Here is an 18,446-nt window from a genome sequence, read left to right on the forward strand (position 1 = left end):
TACATGGTATGTGAATTATATCTCAATATAAGTTGTTGCAAAAAAGAACATAAAATCAACTTCTAATTTACAATAATTATTACCTTGCCAGTGGAATCAGAACACCCTACAGAAAATAATTTCTAATGTTCAGAGTTCTGTTCTCTGGGGGCAGGCTGAGCCAGGACCCGCACCCAACGTCGGGGGCTGGAGCAATACGTGGACGCCACGTCGGCCTTGCCACTGACCCCACCGGAACCCAGCCTGAGAGAAGCACGAGTTGTGGGTGCCACATCTCGGGGCTACGGGGGTGACCGGGTAGAGAGGTGGAGCCAGCAGGGAAAATGACTTTGAGGAGGTGATGGTGAAACTGAAGTCAAGAAAATGAGGAGATAGCTTTGGGAAAAGCCAAGCAGAGACATTCCAAGTCAAGAACAGTTTGTGCCGAGGCCCTGAGAAAGCCGTGTGGATGAAAGGCTCTTGGTGCTGCAGCCAGGAGTCAGTGCTGTGCCTCTGAGGTGGGAGAGCCAACTTCAGGACACTGGTCCACAAGAGACCTCCCAGCTCCACATAATATCAAACGGCGAAAATCTCCCAGAGATCTCCATCTCAACACCAGCACCCAGCTTCACTCAACGACCAGCAAGCTACAGTGCGGGACATCCTATGCCAAACAACTAGCAAGACAGGAACACAACCCCACCCATTAGCAGACAGACTGCCTAAAATCATAATAAGTCCACAGACACCCCAAACCACACCACCAGACGTGGACCTGCCCACCAGAAAGACAAGATCCAGCCTCTTCCACCAGAACACAGGCACTAGTCCCCTCCACCAGGAAGCCTACACAACCCACTGAACCAACTTTAGCCACTGGCGACAGACACCAAAAACAACGGGAACTACGAACCTGCAGCCTGCAAAAAGGAGACCCCACACACAGTAAGATAAGCAAAATGAGAACACAGAAAAACACACTGCAGATGAAGGAGCAAGATAAAAACCCACCAGACCTAACAAATGAAGAGGAAATAGGCAGTCTACCTGAAAAAGAATTCAGAATAATGATAGTAAAGATGATCAAAAATCTTGGAAATAGAGAAAATGCAAGAAACATTTAACAAGGACCTAGAAGAACTAAAGATGAAACAAGCAACGATGAACAACACAATAAATGAAATTAAAAATACTCTAGAAGGGATCAATAGCAGAATAACTGAGGCACAAGAACGGATAAGTGACCTGGAAGATAAAATAGTGGAAATAACTACTGCAGAGCAGAATAAAGAAAAAAGAATGAAAAGAACTGAGGACAGTCTCAGAGACCTCTGGGACAACATTAAATGCACCAACATTCGAATTATAGGGGTCCAGAAGGAGAAGAGAAAAAGAAAGGGACTGAGAAAATATTTGAAGAGTTTATAGTTGAAAACTTCCCTAATATGGGAAAGGAAATAGTTAATCAAGTCCAGGAAGCACAGAGAGTCCCATACAGGATAAATCCAAGGAGAAATACGCCAAGACACATATTAATCAAAGTGTCAAAAATTAACTACAAAGAAAACATATTAAAAGCAGCAAGGGAAAAACAACAAATAACACGCAAGGGAATCCCCATAGGGTTAACAGCTGATCTTTCAGCAGAAACTCTGCAAGCCAGAAGGGACTGGCAGGACATATTTAAAGCGATGAAGGAGAAAAACCTGCAACCAAGATTACTCTACCCAGCAAGGATCTCATTCAGACTTGATGGAGAAATTAAAACCTTTACAGACAAGCAAAAGCTGAGGGAGTTCAGCACCACCAAACCAGCTTTACAACAAATGCTAAAGGAACTTCTCTAGGCAAGAAACACAAGAGAAGGAAAGGACCTACAGTAACGAACCCAAAACAATTAAGAAAATGGGTATAGGAACATACATATCGCTAATTACCTTAAATGTAAATGGACTAAATGCTCCCACCAAAAGACACAGATTGGCTGAATGGATACAAAACCAAGACCCATATATATGCTATCTACAAGAGACCCACTTCAGACCTAGAGACACATACAGACTGAAAGTAAGGGGATGGAAAAAGATATTCCATGCAAATGGAAACCAAAAGAAAGCTGGAGTAGCAATTCTCATATCAGACAAAATAGACTTTAAAATAAAGACTATTAGGAGAGACAAAGAAGGACACTACATAATGATCAAGGGATCGATCCAAGAAGAAGATATAACAATTGTAAATATATATGCACCCAACATAGGAGCACCTCAATGCATAAGGCAAATACTAACAGCCATAAAAGGGGAAATCGACAGTAACACATTCACAGTAGGGGACTTTAACACCCCACTTTCACCCATGGACAGATCATCCAAAATGAAAATAAAAAAGGAAACACAAGCTTTAAATGATACATTACACAAGATGGACTTAATTGATATTTATAGGTGATTCCATCCAAAAACAACAGAATACACATTTTTCTCAAGTGCTCATGGAACATTCTCCAGGATAGGTCATATCTTGGGTCACAAATCAAGCCTTGGTAAATTTAAGAAAATTGAAATTGTATCAAGTATCTTTTCTGACCACAATGCTATGAGACTAGATATCAATTACAGGAAAAGATCTGTAAAAAATACAAACACATGGAGGCTAAACAATACACTACTTAATAACGAAGTGGTCACTGAAGAAATCAAAGAGGAAATCAAAAAATACCTAGAAAAAAATGACAATGGAGACACGACGACCCAAAACCTATGAGATGCAGCAAAAGCAGTTCTAAGAGGGAAGTTTATAGCAACACAACCCTACCTTAAGAAACAGGAAACATCCTGAATAAACAACCTAACCTTGCACCTAAAGCAATTAGAGAGAGAAGAACAAAAAACCCCCAAAGTTAGCAGAAGGAAAGAAATCATAAAGATCAGATCAGAAATAAATGAAAAAGAAATGAAGGAAACGATAGCAAAGATCAATAAAACTAAAAGCTGGTTCTTTGAGAAGATAAACAAAATTGATAAACCATTAGCCAGACTCATCAAGAAAAAAAGGGAGAAGACTCAAATCAATAGAATTAGAAATGAAATAGGAGAAGTAACAACTGACACTGTAGAAATACAAAAGGTCATGAGAGATTACTACAAGCAACTCTATGCCAATAAAATGGACAACCTGGAAGAAATGGACAAATTCTTAGAAATGCACAACCTGCCAAGACCGAATCAGAAAGAAACAGAAAATATGAACAGACCAATCACAAGCACTGAAATTGAAACTGTGATTAAAAATCTTCCAACAAACCAAAGCCCAGGACCAGAAGGCTTCACAGGCGAATTCTATCAAACATTTAGAGAAGAGCTAACACCTATCCTTCTCAAACTCTTCCAAAATATAGCAGAGGGAGGAACACTCCCAAACTCATTCTATGAGGCCACCATCACCTTGATACCAAAACCAGACAAGGATGTCACAAAGAAAGAAAACTACAGGCCAATATCACTGATGAACATAGATGCAAAAATCCTCAACAAAATACTAGCAAACAGAATCCAACAGCACATTAAAAGGATCATAACGATGATTAAGTGGGGTTTATTCCACAAATGCGAGGATTCTTCAATATATGCAAATCAATCAACATGATACACCATATTAACAAACTGAAGGAGAAAAACCATATGATCATCTCAATAGATGCAGAGAAAGCTTTCGACAAAATTCAACACCCATTTATGGTAAAAACCCTGCAGATGGGCTTCCCTGGTGGCGCAGTGGTTGAGAGTCCACCTGCCGATGCAGGGGACACGGGTTCGTGCCCCAGTCCAGGAAGATCCCACATGCCACAGAGCGCCTGGGCCCGTGAGCCATGGCCGCTGAGCCTGTGCGTCCGGAGCCTGTGTTCCGCAACGGGAGAGGCCACAATAGTGAGAGGCCTGCATAAGGAAAAACAAACAAACAAACAAACAAACAAACAAAAAAAAACCCTGCAGAAAGTAGGCATATAGGGAACTTTCCTCAACATAATATAGGCCATATATGACAAACCCACAGCCAACATCGTCCTCAATGGTGAAAAACTGAAAGCATTTCCACTAAGATCAAGAACAAGACAAGGCTGCCCACTCTCACCACTCTTACTCAACATGGTTTTGGAATTTTTAGCCACAGCAATCAGATAAGAAAAGGAAATAAAAGGAATCCAAATCGGAAAAGAAGAAGTAAAGCTGTCACTGTTTGCAGATGACATGATACTATACATAGAGAATCCTAAAGATGCTACCAGAAAACTACTAGAGCTAATCAGTGAATTTGGTAAAGTAGCAGGATACAAAATTAATGCACAGAAATCTCTGGCTTTCCTATACACTAATGACGAAAAATCTGAAAGTGAAATCAAGAAAACACTCCCATTTACCACTGCAACAAAAAGAATAAAATATCTAGGAATAAACCTACCTAAGGACACAAAAGACCTGTAAGCAGAAAATTATAAGACACTGAGAAAGAAATTAAAGATGATACAAATAGATGGAGAGATATACCATGTTCTTGGATTGGAAAAATCAACATTGTGAAAATGACTCTACTACCCAAAGCAATCTACAGATTCAATGTGATCCCTATCAAACTACCACTGGCATTTTTCACAGAACTAGAACAAAAAATTTCACAATTTGTATGGAAACACAAAAGACCCCGAATAGCCAAAGCAATCTTGAGAATGAGAAACGGAGCTGGAGGAATCAGGCTCCCTGACTTCAGACTATACTACAAAGGTAAAGTAATCAAGACAGCATGGTACTGGCACAAAAACAGAAAGATAGATCAATGGAACAGGATTGAAAGCCCAGAGATATACCCACGCACATATGGTCACCTTTTCTTTGATAAAGGAGGCAGGAATGTACAGTGGAGAAAGGATAGCCTCTTCAATAAGTGGTGCTGGGAAAACTGGACAGGTACATGTAAAAGTATGAGATTAGATCACTCCCTAACACCATACACAAAAATAAGCTCAAAATGGATTAAAGACCTAAATGTAAGGCCAGAAACTATCAAACTCTTAGAGGAAAACATAGGCAGACACTCTATGACATAAATCACAGCAAGATCCTTTTTGACCCACCTCCTAGAGCAATGGAAATAAAAACAAAAATAAACAAATGGGACCTAATGAAACTTAAAAGCTTTTGCACAGCAAAGGAAACCATAAACAAGAGGAAAAGACAACCCTCAGAATGGGAGAAAATATTTGCAAATGAAGCAACTGACAAAGGATTAATCTCCAAAATTCACAAGCAGCTCATGCAGCTCAATAACAAAAAAACAAACAACCCAATCTTAAAATGGGCAGAAGACCTAAATAGACATTTCTCCAAAGAAGATATACAGACTGCCAACAAACACACGAAAGAATGCTCAACATCATTAATCATTAGAGAAATGCAAGTCAAAACTACAATGAGATATCATCTCACACCAGTCAGAATGGCCATCATCAAAAAATCTAGAAACAATAAATGCTGGAGAGGGTGTGGAGAAAAGGGAACACTCTTGCACTGCTGGTGGGAATGTGAATTGGTACAGCCACTATGGAGAACAGTATGGCGGTTTCTTAAAAAACTACAAATAGAACTACCATATGACCCAGCAATTCCACTACTGGGCATATACCCTGAGAAAACCATAATTCAAAAAGAGTCATGTACCAAAATGTTCATTGCAGCTCTATTTACAATAGCCAGGAGATGGAAACAACCTAAGTGTCCATCATCAGATGAATGGATAAAGAAGATGTGGCACATATATACAATGCAATATTACTCAGCCATAAAAAGAAACGAAATTGAGCTATTCGTAATGAGGTGGATGGACCTAGAGTCTGTCATACAGAGTGAAGTAAGTCAGAAAGAGAAAAGACAAATACCGTATGCTAACACATACATATGGAATTTAAGAAAAAAAAATGTCATGAAGAACCTAGGGGTAAGACAGGAATAAAGACAGAGACCTACTACAGAATGGACTTGAAGATATGGGGAGGGGGAAGGGTAAGCTGTGACAAAGTGAGAGAGTGTCATGGACATATATACACTACCAAAATAGATAGCTAGTGAGATGCAGCCGCATAGCACAGGGAGATCAGCTCGGTGCTTTGTGACCACCTAGAGGGGTGGGATAGGGAGGGTGGGAGGGAGGGAGATGCAAGAGGGAAGAGATATGGGAACATATGTATATGTATAACTGATTCACTTTGTTATAAAGCAGAAACTAACACACCATTGTAAAGCAATTATACTCCAATAAAGATGTAAAAAAAAAAAAGAATTCTGTTCTCAGTAGATTTTCTTTATTAAGCAAAATTTAAACATGTCTAACCAGAAGTGAACAAAACACACATATTTAACATTTGTCCTACCTTTGTGATAGAGACTGAAACTGCTACAATGAAGGCAGATATAGTGCTTGTCATCAAAACCTTCATATTTTGTCACACAAAATAACGAACCACTGTTGAATTCTAACCAGAATTCACCATGCTTGTTTTCCAACAGATCTCCATTATCTTGCTAATAAGAAGATCAGAAAAAACAGAGAAGTCATTAATTAAATACAGAAAAGTAAGAACGACGCTTGAGATGCTCCTCCTTGATTCAGGTTAGGAGGATCTCCCACACTGCAGCAAAGCGGTCTGATTCTTGAACCATCCAACATGGTGGTATTAAAAACTGCATAATTAAACACTAGGCCGGGCCTCTTCTGCCAAATGAACCTCGGTACTTCATCACCCTTTGGAATAGATAAGCTGCTGTTACCACCTCAGGAGTGGGGCCAGCACGTTTTCCAAAAGAAGTCCATGTAATGTTTGTCTTTTGATCTGCAACGAAGGCTAAATTCCCAAAGCTGCTGTCATCGTGGCGTGCCTCAGAAAACTGAGCTTCAGCATCAGTCACTGAAACAACCTCGAACCACCTGAGCTATTGAGTGCGTATATCATGCTAGACTTATAATAAGAGATGCACTTGAAAAATCACTTTGGATTTGTAAATCCTTACCTTTACATCTGTAAACACTGCCATTAATCCATGATTAATGCTCAGAAGAACTGAGAGAAAACTCTGCGAGTTCTTGTTCTGAGAGTCTAGTTTTTTCTTCCTACGAGAACGATAATTGGGATCAACAGTGGAAAAATACTGCAAAGTCTCCTCCTCAGATCCACTTTCCTCATCTATGAGAAATAAATTGCACAATTACAGCTGTTCTAACAGCTTATTAACAAAAAACAGCGTTCAAACTTGAACGTTATCACAAGAATATTTACTTATTTTACAACCTGTTTATTTTTACAAAGAATCTGGTATAACAATAAAAATGTACTGTCTTTCTCTTTACCACTGAACTTCAGACAATGAATATACTATCACTATAAAAATAACACTTAATTAATAACTCTTAATAAATAGCTAGAAGTGGGGAAATACTGTAAATTACTAAAAGATATTACAAAATATAGTTATAAATGGAAAATGCCAAAGAAACATTTTTAAATCCATCAAATTTGAAAGGTTACTACTTTGTTTATTGATAAACCAGGCATTTTAATTCAGAAGAAATTTAAAATATATTACCATAGTGAACTGTAGATTTCAATGGACTAAAACTATCTTTGTTGAAGGTATTAATCAGTTGACTGGCTACTGAAAGCCCAATACCATAAGAAATATTTTCAAATGTCTCTACCGGTGAAGGAGCTGTTGGTTCCCAGAGCAGCAAATCATTAAAGATCCTATAAAGACAAAAGTTGAAAAATAAATACATAACTCCTACTTCAACTGAAGGCAAACTAAAGAATATCCCTTTAAGAAATCACATGAATAATAAATTTTCCAAACGGTGAAATGGAATTTCTTTCAATGGAAAAATAACTGCTATGGCTCTCAGGGCAGTGAGAAAGGAATCTGGACAATTAGATACCTAATTAGATATCCTCCTGGTTTCACCAGTGTTATATGCATCAAATTACATACATCTAAATGCACTTAAAGGAGGAGGTCTATTAAAAATAAAACCCATAAAGAACAAAAGGACTGTTCACATATATGAGAACACTCTATAAACTATAACAGATTATGCACTGTCTCATTTGACTCCCCTCAGTCCTCTGCGGAAGCCAAGGCAGAATTATTATTCTCACTTTACACTTGAAGAAACTGCATCATAAAGGTTAAGTGACCCGCCCAAGGTCACACAGCTAATTAGTGGGAGAAGTGGAACCACAGCCCAGATTATGTCCAGCTCCCAATTCAGTTCTCTTCCGTTACTCACCTTCTCTAGGGATATCTGCTTTTTCTTTCTTCCACAGAAAGCACAGCTTCGCTGGGAAGTTTGCATGAGATAAAGAAGCATACAGAACAGGGAATAAAGAGAGGAAACCCTTCTAACTAACGGAACAGACAAACAGCCAAGTCAATACTGGCGACTACTGGGGTGATACCTGTCGAGCTAGGTCACCACTGCATCCTATTTTTTCAAAGAAATATTTGTCACTTCTCAGATACCACCCCTCCCCACCACTCACCTCTATGTCGTCATGAAAACTGAGACTTTACAATGTTCTCTACAAAGATTTTTGTTAGGCTTGGACCCATAGCATATCCTTCACATGCATAATGCAATCACTGCACCTGTAACACTACTCCATTTTCTTGTTTCCCTTTCCTAGACTAAGACTTGTGTCTTAGTCATCTGTATGTGTGCCTAGCACAGTGGCTGTCACACAGCAGGCTCTGAGGGTTTGAAGAAAGGACCAGTGGATGACTCACACGGAAGGACTGCCAAAAGCACAGACTCGTCATAAAGCCTAGTGTGAACACCAATCAAGGTGCCAAGCGATGATGTAGCCCTGGCCCCTTCCTGTGAGAAGCCACTTGTCTAGGAACTTCCCGGGCCAATTCCTGAGCTTCTGAGGCCCTAGAAAGTATAAACGAGGGCTGAGTACTGTCACTCTCAGTAGACTGTAATCCCCACCCAAAAGGTCCCTTTCTGGAAGCATCACTGGATGAAGAATACCAGGGACACAGGGCAGACGCATGTCTCGCCTCAGACACACTGACAGCGATGCCCAGAGCTGTGTGGCACTCATTTGGCTCGCTGCCTCTTGGGTGCATCACTCACAGAACAAAGAAACAAGAGTCTAGGACTTCCCTGGTGGCGCAGTGGTTAAGAATCCGCCTGCCAATGCAGGGGACAAGTTCAAGCCCTGGTCTGGGAAGATCCGACATGCCGCGGAGCAACTAAGCCCACGAGCCACAACTACTGAGCCCGCGTGCCTAGAGCCCATGCTCTGCAACAAGAGAAGCCACTGCAATGAGAAGCCCGAGCTCCACAACGAAGAGTAGCCCCTGCTCGCCACAACTAGAAACCGCCCGCGCACAGCAATGAAGACCCAACACAGCCAAAAATAAATAAATTTATTGAAAAGAAAGAACAAGAGTCTATATCCAGATCTTAGTCTAAATTCCTATATGAATAAATAGTGAAAGTATAAAATGAAGAATTTTCTCAGGAAATTTTTCTTTACCTTATTCCCTCCAACCATTCTCTTATCTTCACAGGTTAAAGAGAAACTATTACTTTAAATAAAACCTGGAGTTCATGGTATATGACCTGCAAATATGTTTCATATGATTTTACTATTTTTCCTTATTTACATTTTGGTCTAAACACAGTCTTGATACCATAATACTATAAAACACTGAATGATGTTTCTAATATCAAGAAAAAAAACCCACTTAAGATGTTTAAGGACACATCACCATGATTCTGTGCCGATGAGCTTGAAACATTATAGAAGCTCAAAGATATCTGATTTAATAAAACCAGGTAGAATATTTTTTATATTCTATTCTAAAAGATTTTTGACATAGAAAAAAAATCTACCTGTACCTGAGACTATCTTTCTGAAAAGAGCCAGTTGATGAAGAAATAAACCAATACTTCAAATGTATGAAGTAAAGGCAGAATTGGTTATAATTCCTGCTCAGAAAGGTACTTGTAAATTTTATGTATAATAAAGGGTATTATTAAGACATTTAGCAAAACATGAATGGGGTCTGAGGATTAGATGCTAATGTATAATATTGATTTTCTTGTTTTAATGGCTGAATTATGGTCATATAGAAGAATGTCCCTGTTTGTGAGAAATACACATTCAACTGCTCAAAGCTGAAGGGACATCAAGTCAGCAACTTACTCTCAAATGGTTCAGGGAAAAAACGTTCTTTGTACTGTACTTGCAACTTACCTATAAGTCTGAGAATGTCTGAAAATTAAAAGAAAAAAATATGTATATGTATATATAGACCAAGCCAAACAGAGGGCAAAGAATTCACATGCTAACTTAGATATATGATTTATATGACCCACAGCGGGGGAACACTGCGGTATTTATATAAGTAAGTCTAGGGGCCTGAGACACAGAGCAGTGGGCAGGGTAAGAGAGGACAGAAACTCTCGTGAGCAACACCCCTGAACCAGCTCCCCAGATGAGCAGATGCTCTCCAGTTCCCTGATTTAAGCTACCCTGCCTGCCATACTGACTGACGTCCCCCACATGCTACCTGCTTGCTGCTGGTCGACAACTCCCTAGCCCACCTGAGAACTTCTGCTCCCACCAGCTGAATTATACGTTTTGTATAGTCACCACGGGTAAATCGTGCTTGGCCCCAAATCTGCTCATCCCAGCTGTATGTTACTGTAAGCATAGTTTAATTCAATCTTGTACTAACTGATGACTTTTAAGTATATACACTGAAGTGAGAAAAAAATCTTAAAAACCTGGAAGGATTCTGCACTCAGACTGCTTTGAAACTATTTTTTCACTCCACTTCAAAGAAACTGAAACTGAGAATTGTAGACAAAGCCTTCTGGGTATACATTAAGCAAAAATTCTAACCAGTGGCTTGTAATCAAAAAAAGGCCCTGTCCTATATTTTAAAAAGAAGTGGTAAATGAACATATATTCATAAATGGAATGTTTAAGGTATGTTTTACTATTCTGATGTTGCAATCTAACCAATAGCCACCTATTCAATCAATGCATAAGGAGAAAGAAATGGACGAAGCCCTTCTGACCTCTGGGATGGACCCTGAACTGGTTGTTTCATTTTGCTTAGCCTTGCACATTCGTTAGCTCTTGGTAGATATCCCTCAACTATAAAATAAGGAGAGTAGTCTAGAGATCAGTGGTTTCCTGTATAAATCCAAATCCTATTTGGTACCAAGTAAATCTACAGCAGAAACAACGGTCTGCAGTTCCTGAAGATTAACAAAAATTTCGATGACTTGTTTACAAGTGGGAAGCTAGCAATAACAGACACTAAGGACGTGTCTTTTTCCAGAAACCCACATGATCACCTTTCAGCTATGCCAGAGTGGGTAGGAATGATAACATTCTTACTTACTATTCGCCAGGCACTGTTCTCAGAACTTTCCCAAATGTTATATCATTTAATGCTCCAAACAACCCACTGAGGCCTGTACAAGTATCATCTCCAATTTATATGTGAGGAAATGGAGCTCACGGGGACTAGGTAAATTGTCCAAGATCTTCAGAGTCTATGACCTTTCTACTCTAGAATACCATTTATTTCAACATATTTTCTTGGTATATATGTTTAAGGGTATTTAAATGTAATAAATTTAAGTTTTTATAGACAAGTTTATAAGTTAGAGTTTCTAATTCTAACAAGATGCTTCTTTTTAGACTCTGAGAAGGGATGCTCCTTGTACAAAGACTCTAGGACTCTGACTTTACACCAGTATCTCTTGGCCCTCTATACAAGTATATCCCAACTCTTTTCATGTCATTATACACAAAGAGATATTTTCTCAGTACTCTGTGGTAAGGTGACAGAGGGCAACCAGCCAACCTAGGATGGAGGGAATAGATCTCACACACAAGAAACCCAGTTACCAGACACACTGGTTAGGAAACTCTGCTATGACAATAGCTCATCAAAACGGTAAAAGGTCTATAATCAACACCATACAAAGTACACTGAAATAGTTGATAATATTAAAACAAGGAAAGAAAAGGGGTAAGAGGGAAAACAAGGAGGTAGGACGGTAGAGAGGGAGTTAGACAGGGAAGTTCGATCCCAAAGATTCAACTAAATGTGTTTAAACTCACCTATTATAAAGCTTCTCATAAAAGCTTTTATTAGGCAGTGTTACATGAATATTGGGTAATGTAAGTTCCAGCACATAGTGAGAATTGCTGATTGCTTTATCTTGAAACTCTGTCATTTCTACAGGGTCTCCTGGCATCACCATCTAAAACATAACAGTTTAGTGCAAAAAAAGAAGAAAAAAAGCATCAAATAACCATTTTATATTTAAAATAGTAGTAGCATCTTCTTACCCGACCCATACGACTTGTATGTGGGCAAATAAATAAGCACGTAACTTTTAACCAAGGGAAAAAAATAGATATTATTCAATCTTGGAGCTAAAAATATGGCAAAAACAGTATACAAAGCATGTTTTTAAAGAGAAAGCATTAAGAGCTATCTGATAGAGGGTAACTCCTTTGCTGCTTGCTCACACTGTTACTTTACCTGTTCATTTTCAAACATCACTCTACGAGAAGAGAAGGGAGATGGGGCTGGTCTTCTCAGATCACAAACGTCTTTCAGGGAATGAGCGCCTCCTTCCTCTTCTTCCTGGTAGTGGCCATCGCTCTCTTCTGCTTCCTCAGCTGCTATTCTCTCCAAAATGGAATGCATGGCCGGTGGGTTTACTTTCAGTACAATTCTGAGAGCAAAGACAATTTTAAAAATCAAGATCTAAGTGTAAACTGCAAAACTAACTTGTATACAAACTAACACAAAGCCCGCTGATTAAATCATTGCTGACAGGCGTCAACTTCTCTACAAAGTCTAATTATATCGAACGCAACCCACTCCTGAGCATGCTGTGAACTGAAAAGTGTGGAATTCATGAAACAAGCAAATAAAAGAAGGGCATTAACATTTTATACCTGGATAACTGGAAAATCTGATCTCTTGAGAACAAAAGGGTTATTTTAAAATTTCATTACCAAACTTACTTACAAAACAGAAACAGACTCACAGAGGTAGAAAACAAATTTACGGTTACCAAAGGGGTAAGGGGGTGGGGGAGAGATAAATAAGGAGTAGCAGATACACACTACTATATATAAAGTAGATAAACAACAAGATCCTACTGTATAGCAAAGGCAGCTATATTCAATATCCTGTAATAAACCATAATGGAAAAGAATATGATAAAGAATATGTGTGTCTGTGTATGTGTAATATATATATATATATATATATATATATATACACATATACACATACATATATATATATCTCTGAATCACTTTGCCACACACCAGAAACTAACACAGTATTGTAAATCAACTATACATCAGTTAAACAAATTTTTTTTTAATTTCATTAACAGCGAGCAAATTTTACCTAAGAATTCTATTTATTATCATTAAACCAAATCCTTCTACATTCCAGCTGTTCTGCTATTATGGAATACTTGCATACCTAAGAAACCTCATGCTATATAAATTGCCCAAATGGAAGAAGGAGAGTTTGATTAGAGAATATTTTCAGAACTGCAACAACAAAGTAATCTTTTCCTTTAGGAATTTCAATAATAAAAGACTTGTGTTATTGGTGGTGTTTTGTAGCTACAAACTCAAAATATCAAGAGCTAACAGCCTTTGATGACATTAGCTTCTGCCCCAGAGTAATGCCAGTCCTTTCCTAATTCTCTGCAGCATGTCACTAGCACAAGGCTTTGTAGCCTCCTTTTTATCCCACCAGCCTGCCGTCATGATGGGACATGGCACGCTCAAACAAAACAGCTGTGTAGCATCTATAATAGCTTTCTTTTTCCTAAGAAGGTATTGCCAGTTGGTTCTAGTTATAAACTAAAACAACTGTTTCCTAATTTACAGATATCCTAATGTAAGCTGTGCTTTCAAATTACTTAATTGAAGTAGATTCGTTTCTTATGATGAAAACTCCTGCTCATGATCAGCTGTGCGCCGACCAGGTCTGTCCTAGGAGTCTGATAGGTCTGACACATAGGGTACGGGGGTGTAAAAGAAGGCAGGTAGAAAAGTGGCACAAGAAAGATCACTTTAATTCTTAAGAGAGGCTTCATGAACTCAGTTTTCAATATAATAAAGGATCATTATTTTGGGTAAACTAAGTTCTTTTAAATGTAATCCAAGGGACTTCCCTGGTGGCGCAGTGGTTAAGAATTTGTCTGACAATGCAGGGGACATGGGTTCAGAGCCCTGGTCTGGTAAGATCCCACACGCCGTGGAGCAACTAAGCCCGTGTGTCACAACTACTGAGCCTGTGCTCTGGAGCCCGCGAGCCACAACTACTGGGCCCACGTGCCGCAACTAATGAAGGCCACGCGCCTACAGCCCGTGCTCCACAACAAGAGAAGCCACCGCAATGAGAAGCCTGTGCACCACAACGAAGAGTAGCCCTCGCTTGCCGCATCTAGAGAAAGCCCGCGCACAGCAACAAAAACCCAACGCAGCCAAAAAACAAATAAATAAATTTTTAAAAAGAGAAAAAAAAAATGTAATCCAAGCCCACTATCAGGCTAATTTAAAGAATGACTTCTCCTGCCCAAGAAATCCTGAAGCAGTGGTTCTCTAAACCCAACTGCACATTGGTATCACCTACTGTAGTTTCATTTTTTTAATTGCAGTGTAGTTGATTTACAATGTTGTGTTAATTTACAGCAAAGGGATTCAGTTATACATATACATGTATATATATATATTCTTGTTCATATTCTTTTCCACTATGGTTTATCACAGGATATTGAATATAGTTCCCTGTGCTATACAGTAGGCCCTTGTTGCTTATTCATTCTATATATAATAGTTTGCATCCGCTAATCCCAAACTCCCATTCCATCCCTCCCCCATCCCACCTCCCCCTTATCAACCACAAGTCTGTTCTCTATGTCAGTGAGTCTATTTCTGTTTCCTAGTTAAGTTCATTTGTGTCATATTTTAGATTCCACATATAAATGATATCATTGGTATGTCCTTCTCTTTCTGACTCACTTCACTTAGTATGATAATCTCTAGTTCCATCCATGTTGCTGCAAATGGCATTATTTCATTCTTTTTTATGGCTGGGTAGTATTCCATCGTATATATGCTCCACATCTTCTTCATCCATTCATCTGTCAGTGTACATTGAGGTTGTTTCCATGTCTTGGCTATTGTGAATAGTGCTGCTATGAACATATCACCTGGTGTATTTTTAAACTATACTGATGCCCAGGTTCTATCTCAGAATCTCAACGTGGGGCGCAAGAATCAGTGTTTTGTAAAAGCTCCCCAGATTTGAAAATACTTTCCTTAAAACAATCACTGACTATAAAATTCATCTGATAATTAACCAAATGGTGCTGTATGATACCTCTTGTACTGAAGCCCTTTTCAAAAATGAACTATTTTTAGAATGGTTATGATTCTTTTGTCCATCTAATTAGGCTAAGTAACTTGAGGCCGGAGAACACATTTTATATGTCCATCTCTGTCAGTATCTCACAGGCACCTTTGATAAAGTAGTACATATTTTTTATTTAATTTTTGCATCTTCCTCGGGGTTTTCTCATCAAGGCTGGATATTTTTAGCTTAAATTTAATAGCCAAAATGTCAGTCAAAAAAGCTATAGCAACTTGTTTCTGAAAGGAAAGTCTCATTAAATGTATGTATCATGTCCATTTGCTTACTCACCGCGGCCAGTCAAAGTCATCTGATGACGCTGTATCTCCATCTCCTCCGCTAGTCACGTGGAAAAAATTAATGGATGGTTCTCCTTTATCCTCCTGGAATGACCCTAATAAAACAAGACTGATTCATGGAGATGCATTTCTTCTCCAATACTAAGAGAAGAGATACTTTCCTCCTTCGAGGAGCAAAGATCCTCTAAATCAGGGACATGATACAGTATTAAGTTCTACAACATTTATTCATTTATTCCTGCTGCACGTGTACATGTGGGGAGACAGGATAAGCAGATAAATTAAATTAAATGCTGTTTTCTGCTCAAACTCAAATTCTTAAGTATGAATGTTTAACGTGTAAGGTGAATAATCATAACATATTAAATATAAGGGACTTCCCTGGCAGTCCAGTGGTTAAGACTCTGTGCTCCCAAGGCAGGCGGCAAGGTTCAATCCCTGGTCAGGGAACTAAGATCCCGCGTGGCACGGCCAAATAAATAAATAAATAAATAAGCATAACATATTAAATATAGTAGTTACCACTTACTGAGTGCCACTTAGTGATTATTCTTCATAAAAGTTTATGCAGTTAGTCTAGGAACAGATTTTTTTTAATGTAGTTATTTTAAGAAATAACTACATTTCTTAAATGTCTATTTTGTACCAAGCACTGTAAGAATTACTTCTTCACAATAACCCCATATATGTTTTTTCATTCCATTTTACAAAGAATGACTTTCCACCAGAATAATGAGTTTCTTATCACTAGAGATAAGGGAAGATCCCAGATAACCCCTAAAGGCCTTTCCATGAAATCATAACTGGCAAGTCAATTTTAAATACCTCTAATGATATGTAAAACTCAGGGAAAACAAGGGAAGGAAAACTGCAGCCTACAGAGAAGGAGGCGAGCAGAAAGAGGAGGAGAGGGGAACTTAAAACAGATTTTACAAAGAAAAGTCACTATTAGTATGATGGTTGAAAGCTCAAGCTCTAGTGTCAGACTTGCGTTTGAATCTTGATTCCACCATTTATTACTACATTGACCTTGGGAGGTACCTCTTCGGAAGTCGACAGATTCCTCACTTATAAATGATAAAAATAATTGGAAATAATAAGCCTACCGTAACTATGATGATTAAAGGAAACAAGATAATGTGTGTGAAGTGCTCAGCACACAGCAAACATAGAGTGGCACTCAATAAATTTTGGCTACTATTAGCCCTACAACAAGTAAGTAGTAGGTGGTATTAAAATGTAGGCTAAAGCACTATATTCTCAAAGTGAATAAATCATCACGCATTGTAGTTTCTTTTCAAAAACTGACAGATATCACGTTTGCATACAATATTAGAAAAAAGCTGTTACTAACATATGTTCTTTAATTTTATTGTATTGGGGGGCTGTCATATACTTTTCTTAATGTAAGTTTCAGTAGCAGTTGTTAGTTTCTAGTCTGGCTCTTTTACAGGCATGGTCAATCTTACCAACTAGTTCTCTAAAGGTAAGTTCCAATTTAACTTGTTCAGGGGTTGATCCTCCTAGGAATTCAGTCTTAAATTCTAGATCTGTGAATGCTAAATGAAGAATCTCCTTCTGAAGTGACTTCTTAAACCATGGTCCTCTCTCTTGATCTGATCGAAGATCAGGTATTGGGAAGCGAACAGAAAGGTTTAATACTGGCGTGGCAACTTGTACTGATATCCGACAATTTGCAGGATTATGTGAATCATCTAGAAATACTTCAGTGAAAGCTTTGTGCTAAAACACAAGACATCAAAAATATGCCAAAATGTTAAATTAAGCAAATAAACATAAATGACACTAGTATTCAACATTACAGTATACATAATCACTATTTCCTCATTCAGGATAATGTATTAACACAAAATTCATATTAACTACTATCATATTAATTTAGTGTAATGAAATTTTATAATGCAACAGCTACTGACAAAAGTCAAAACTACTGGCAAAAGTTAAATCCTCACATAAAAAAATTAATTAAAATAAAAACTGAACCAAAGTGAAGACACAGGTGCTATACATGTATATGTATCTTACTACAGACTATAAATAATAATGTGTAAATTAGCTTATCAACAATCTCAATATGGTTAAAAATCATTATAGTACCCAGTATTCAATTTGAAGGATTTATCCACCAACATGCTACTTAAAGACTTCAGTGTGAAATCCGATGAATTATACCAAATGCAAAGGCCCATCCCTGACTCATCTTTGTATTTCCAGGACTAAGCCCAGGCCTGGCACATCACAGGTTCTAAATAAATATTCCCTAAATGACTCACCCTGAGTTCCCCACTACATGGCTCACTCTGAGCTCCCATCCAACCCAAGGGTATGGTGCCATCAAATGACTCTTAGAAACCAAAACACGTATGCACCAGTTACTTAAAGCCACACTATAATAAAAGGGTCAAAGAACATGCCCTTCAGATAAAAATCTATTTCTATTTTTTCTCTAAAATGAATTAAAACTTATGAAGCTTTAGTCCAGAGTACAGTGTAGGTGATAACAATCCTCAATTTCACGGATCAGTCTCTAACCACCTAGATTAGAAAGTTCCGTTTCTATGCTAAGACTTGGATCCTATTTTTTCTCTCCCTTATTTGACTTTCTAATACTACCCCC

The 18,446-nt window shown here is 38.4% G+C and overlaps 1 protein-coding gene across 5 annotated transcripts in view; it reads right to left on the reverse strand.

The window, feature by feature from the left end:
- The window catches only part of ATG2B (autophagy related 2B), a 78,365-nt gene that overhangs the window by 34,896 nt on the left and 25,023 nt on the right, over positions 1–18,446 (reverse strand). For all 5 annotated transcript variants that reach the window (XR_003795924.1, XM_029238063.1, XM_029238062.1 and 2 more), the window contains exons 15-21: positions 17,278–17,551; positions 15,801–15,903; positions 12,603–12,798; positions 12,176–12,318; positions 7,614–7,771; positions 7,041–7,213; positions 6,404–6,554 (exon numbers count right to left, since the gene is read on the reverse strand). Coding sequence is in view for 4 of the 5 variants with exons in the window: in XM_029238063.1 (XP_029093896.1) it covers positions 6,404–6,554; positions 7,041–7,213; positions 7,614–7,771; positions 12,176–12,318; positions 12,603–12,798; positions 15,801–15,903; positions 17,278–17,551 (1,198 nt within the window). In the remaining variant the exon portion in view is untranslated. The remainder of the gene's footprint in view (positions 1–6,403; positions 6,555–7,040; positions 7,214–7,613; positions 7,772–12,175; positions 12,319–12,602; positions 12,799–15,800; positions 15,904–17,277; positions 17,552–18,446) is intronic.

Source organism: Monodon monoceros, unplaced genomic scaffold (genome assembly GCF_005190385.1).
Source record: "Monodon monoceros isolate NGI ecotype Baffin Bay Population unplaced genomic scaffold, NGI_Narwhal_1 Super_Scaffold_21, whole genome shotgun sequence".
In the NCBI taxonomy this organism is placed as follows: domain Eukaryota; kingdom Metazoa; phylum Chordata; class Mammalia; order Artiodactyla; family Monodontidae; genus Monodon; species Monodon monoceros.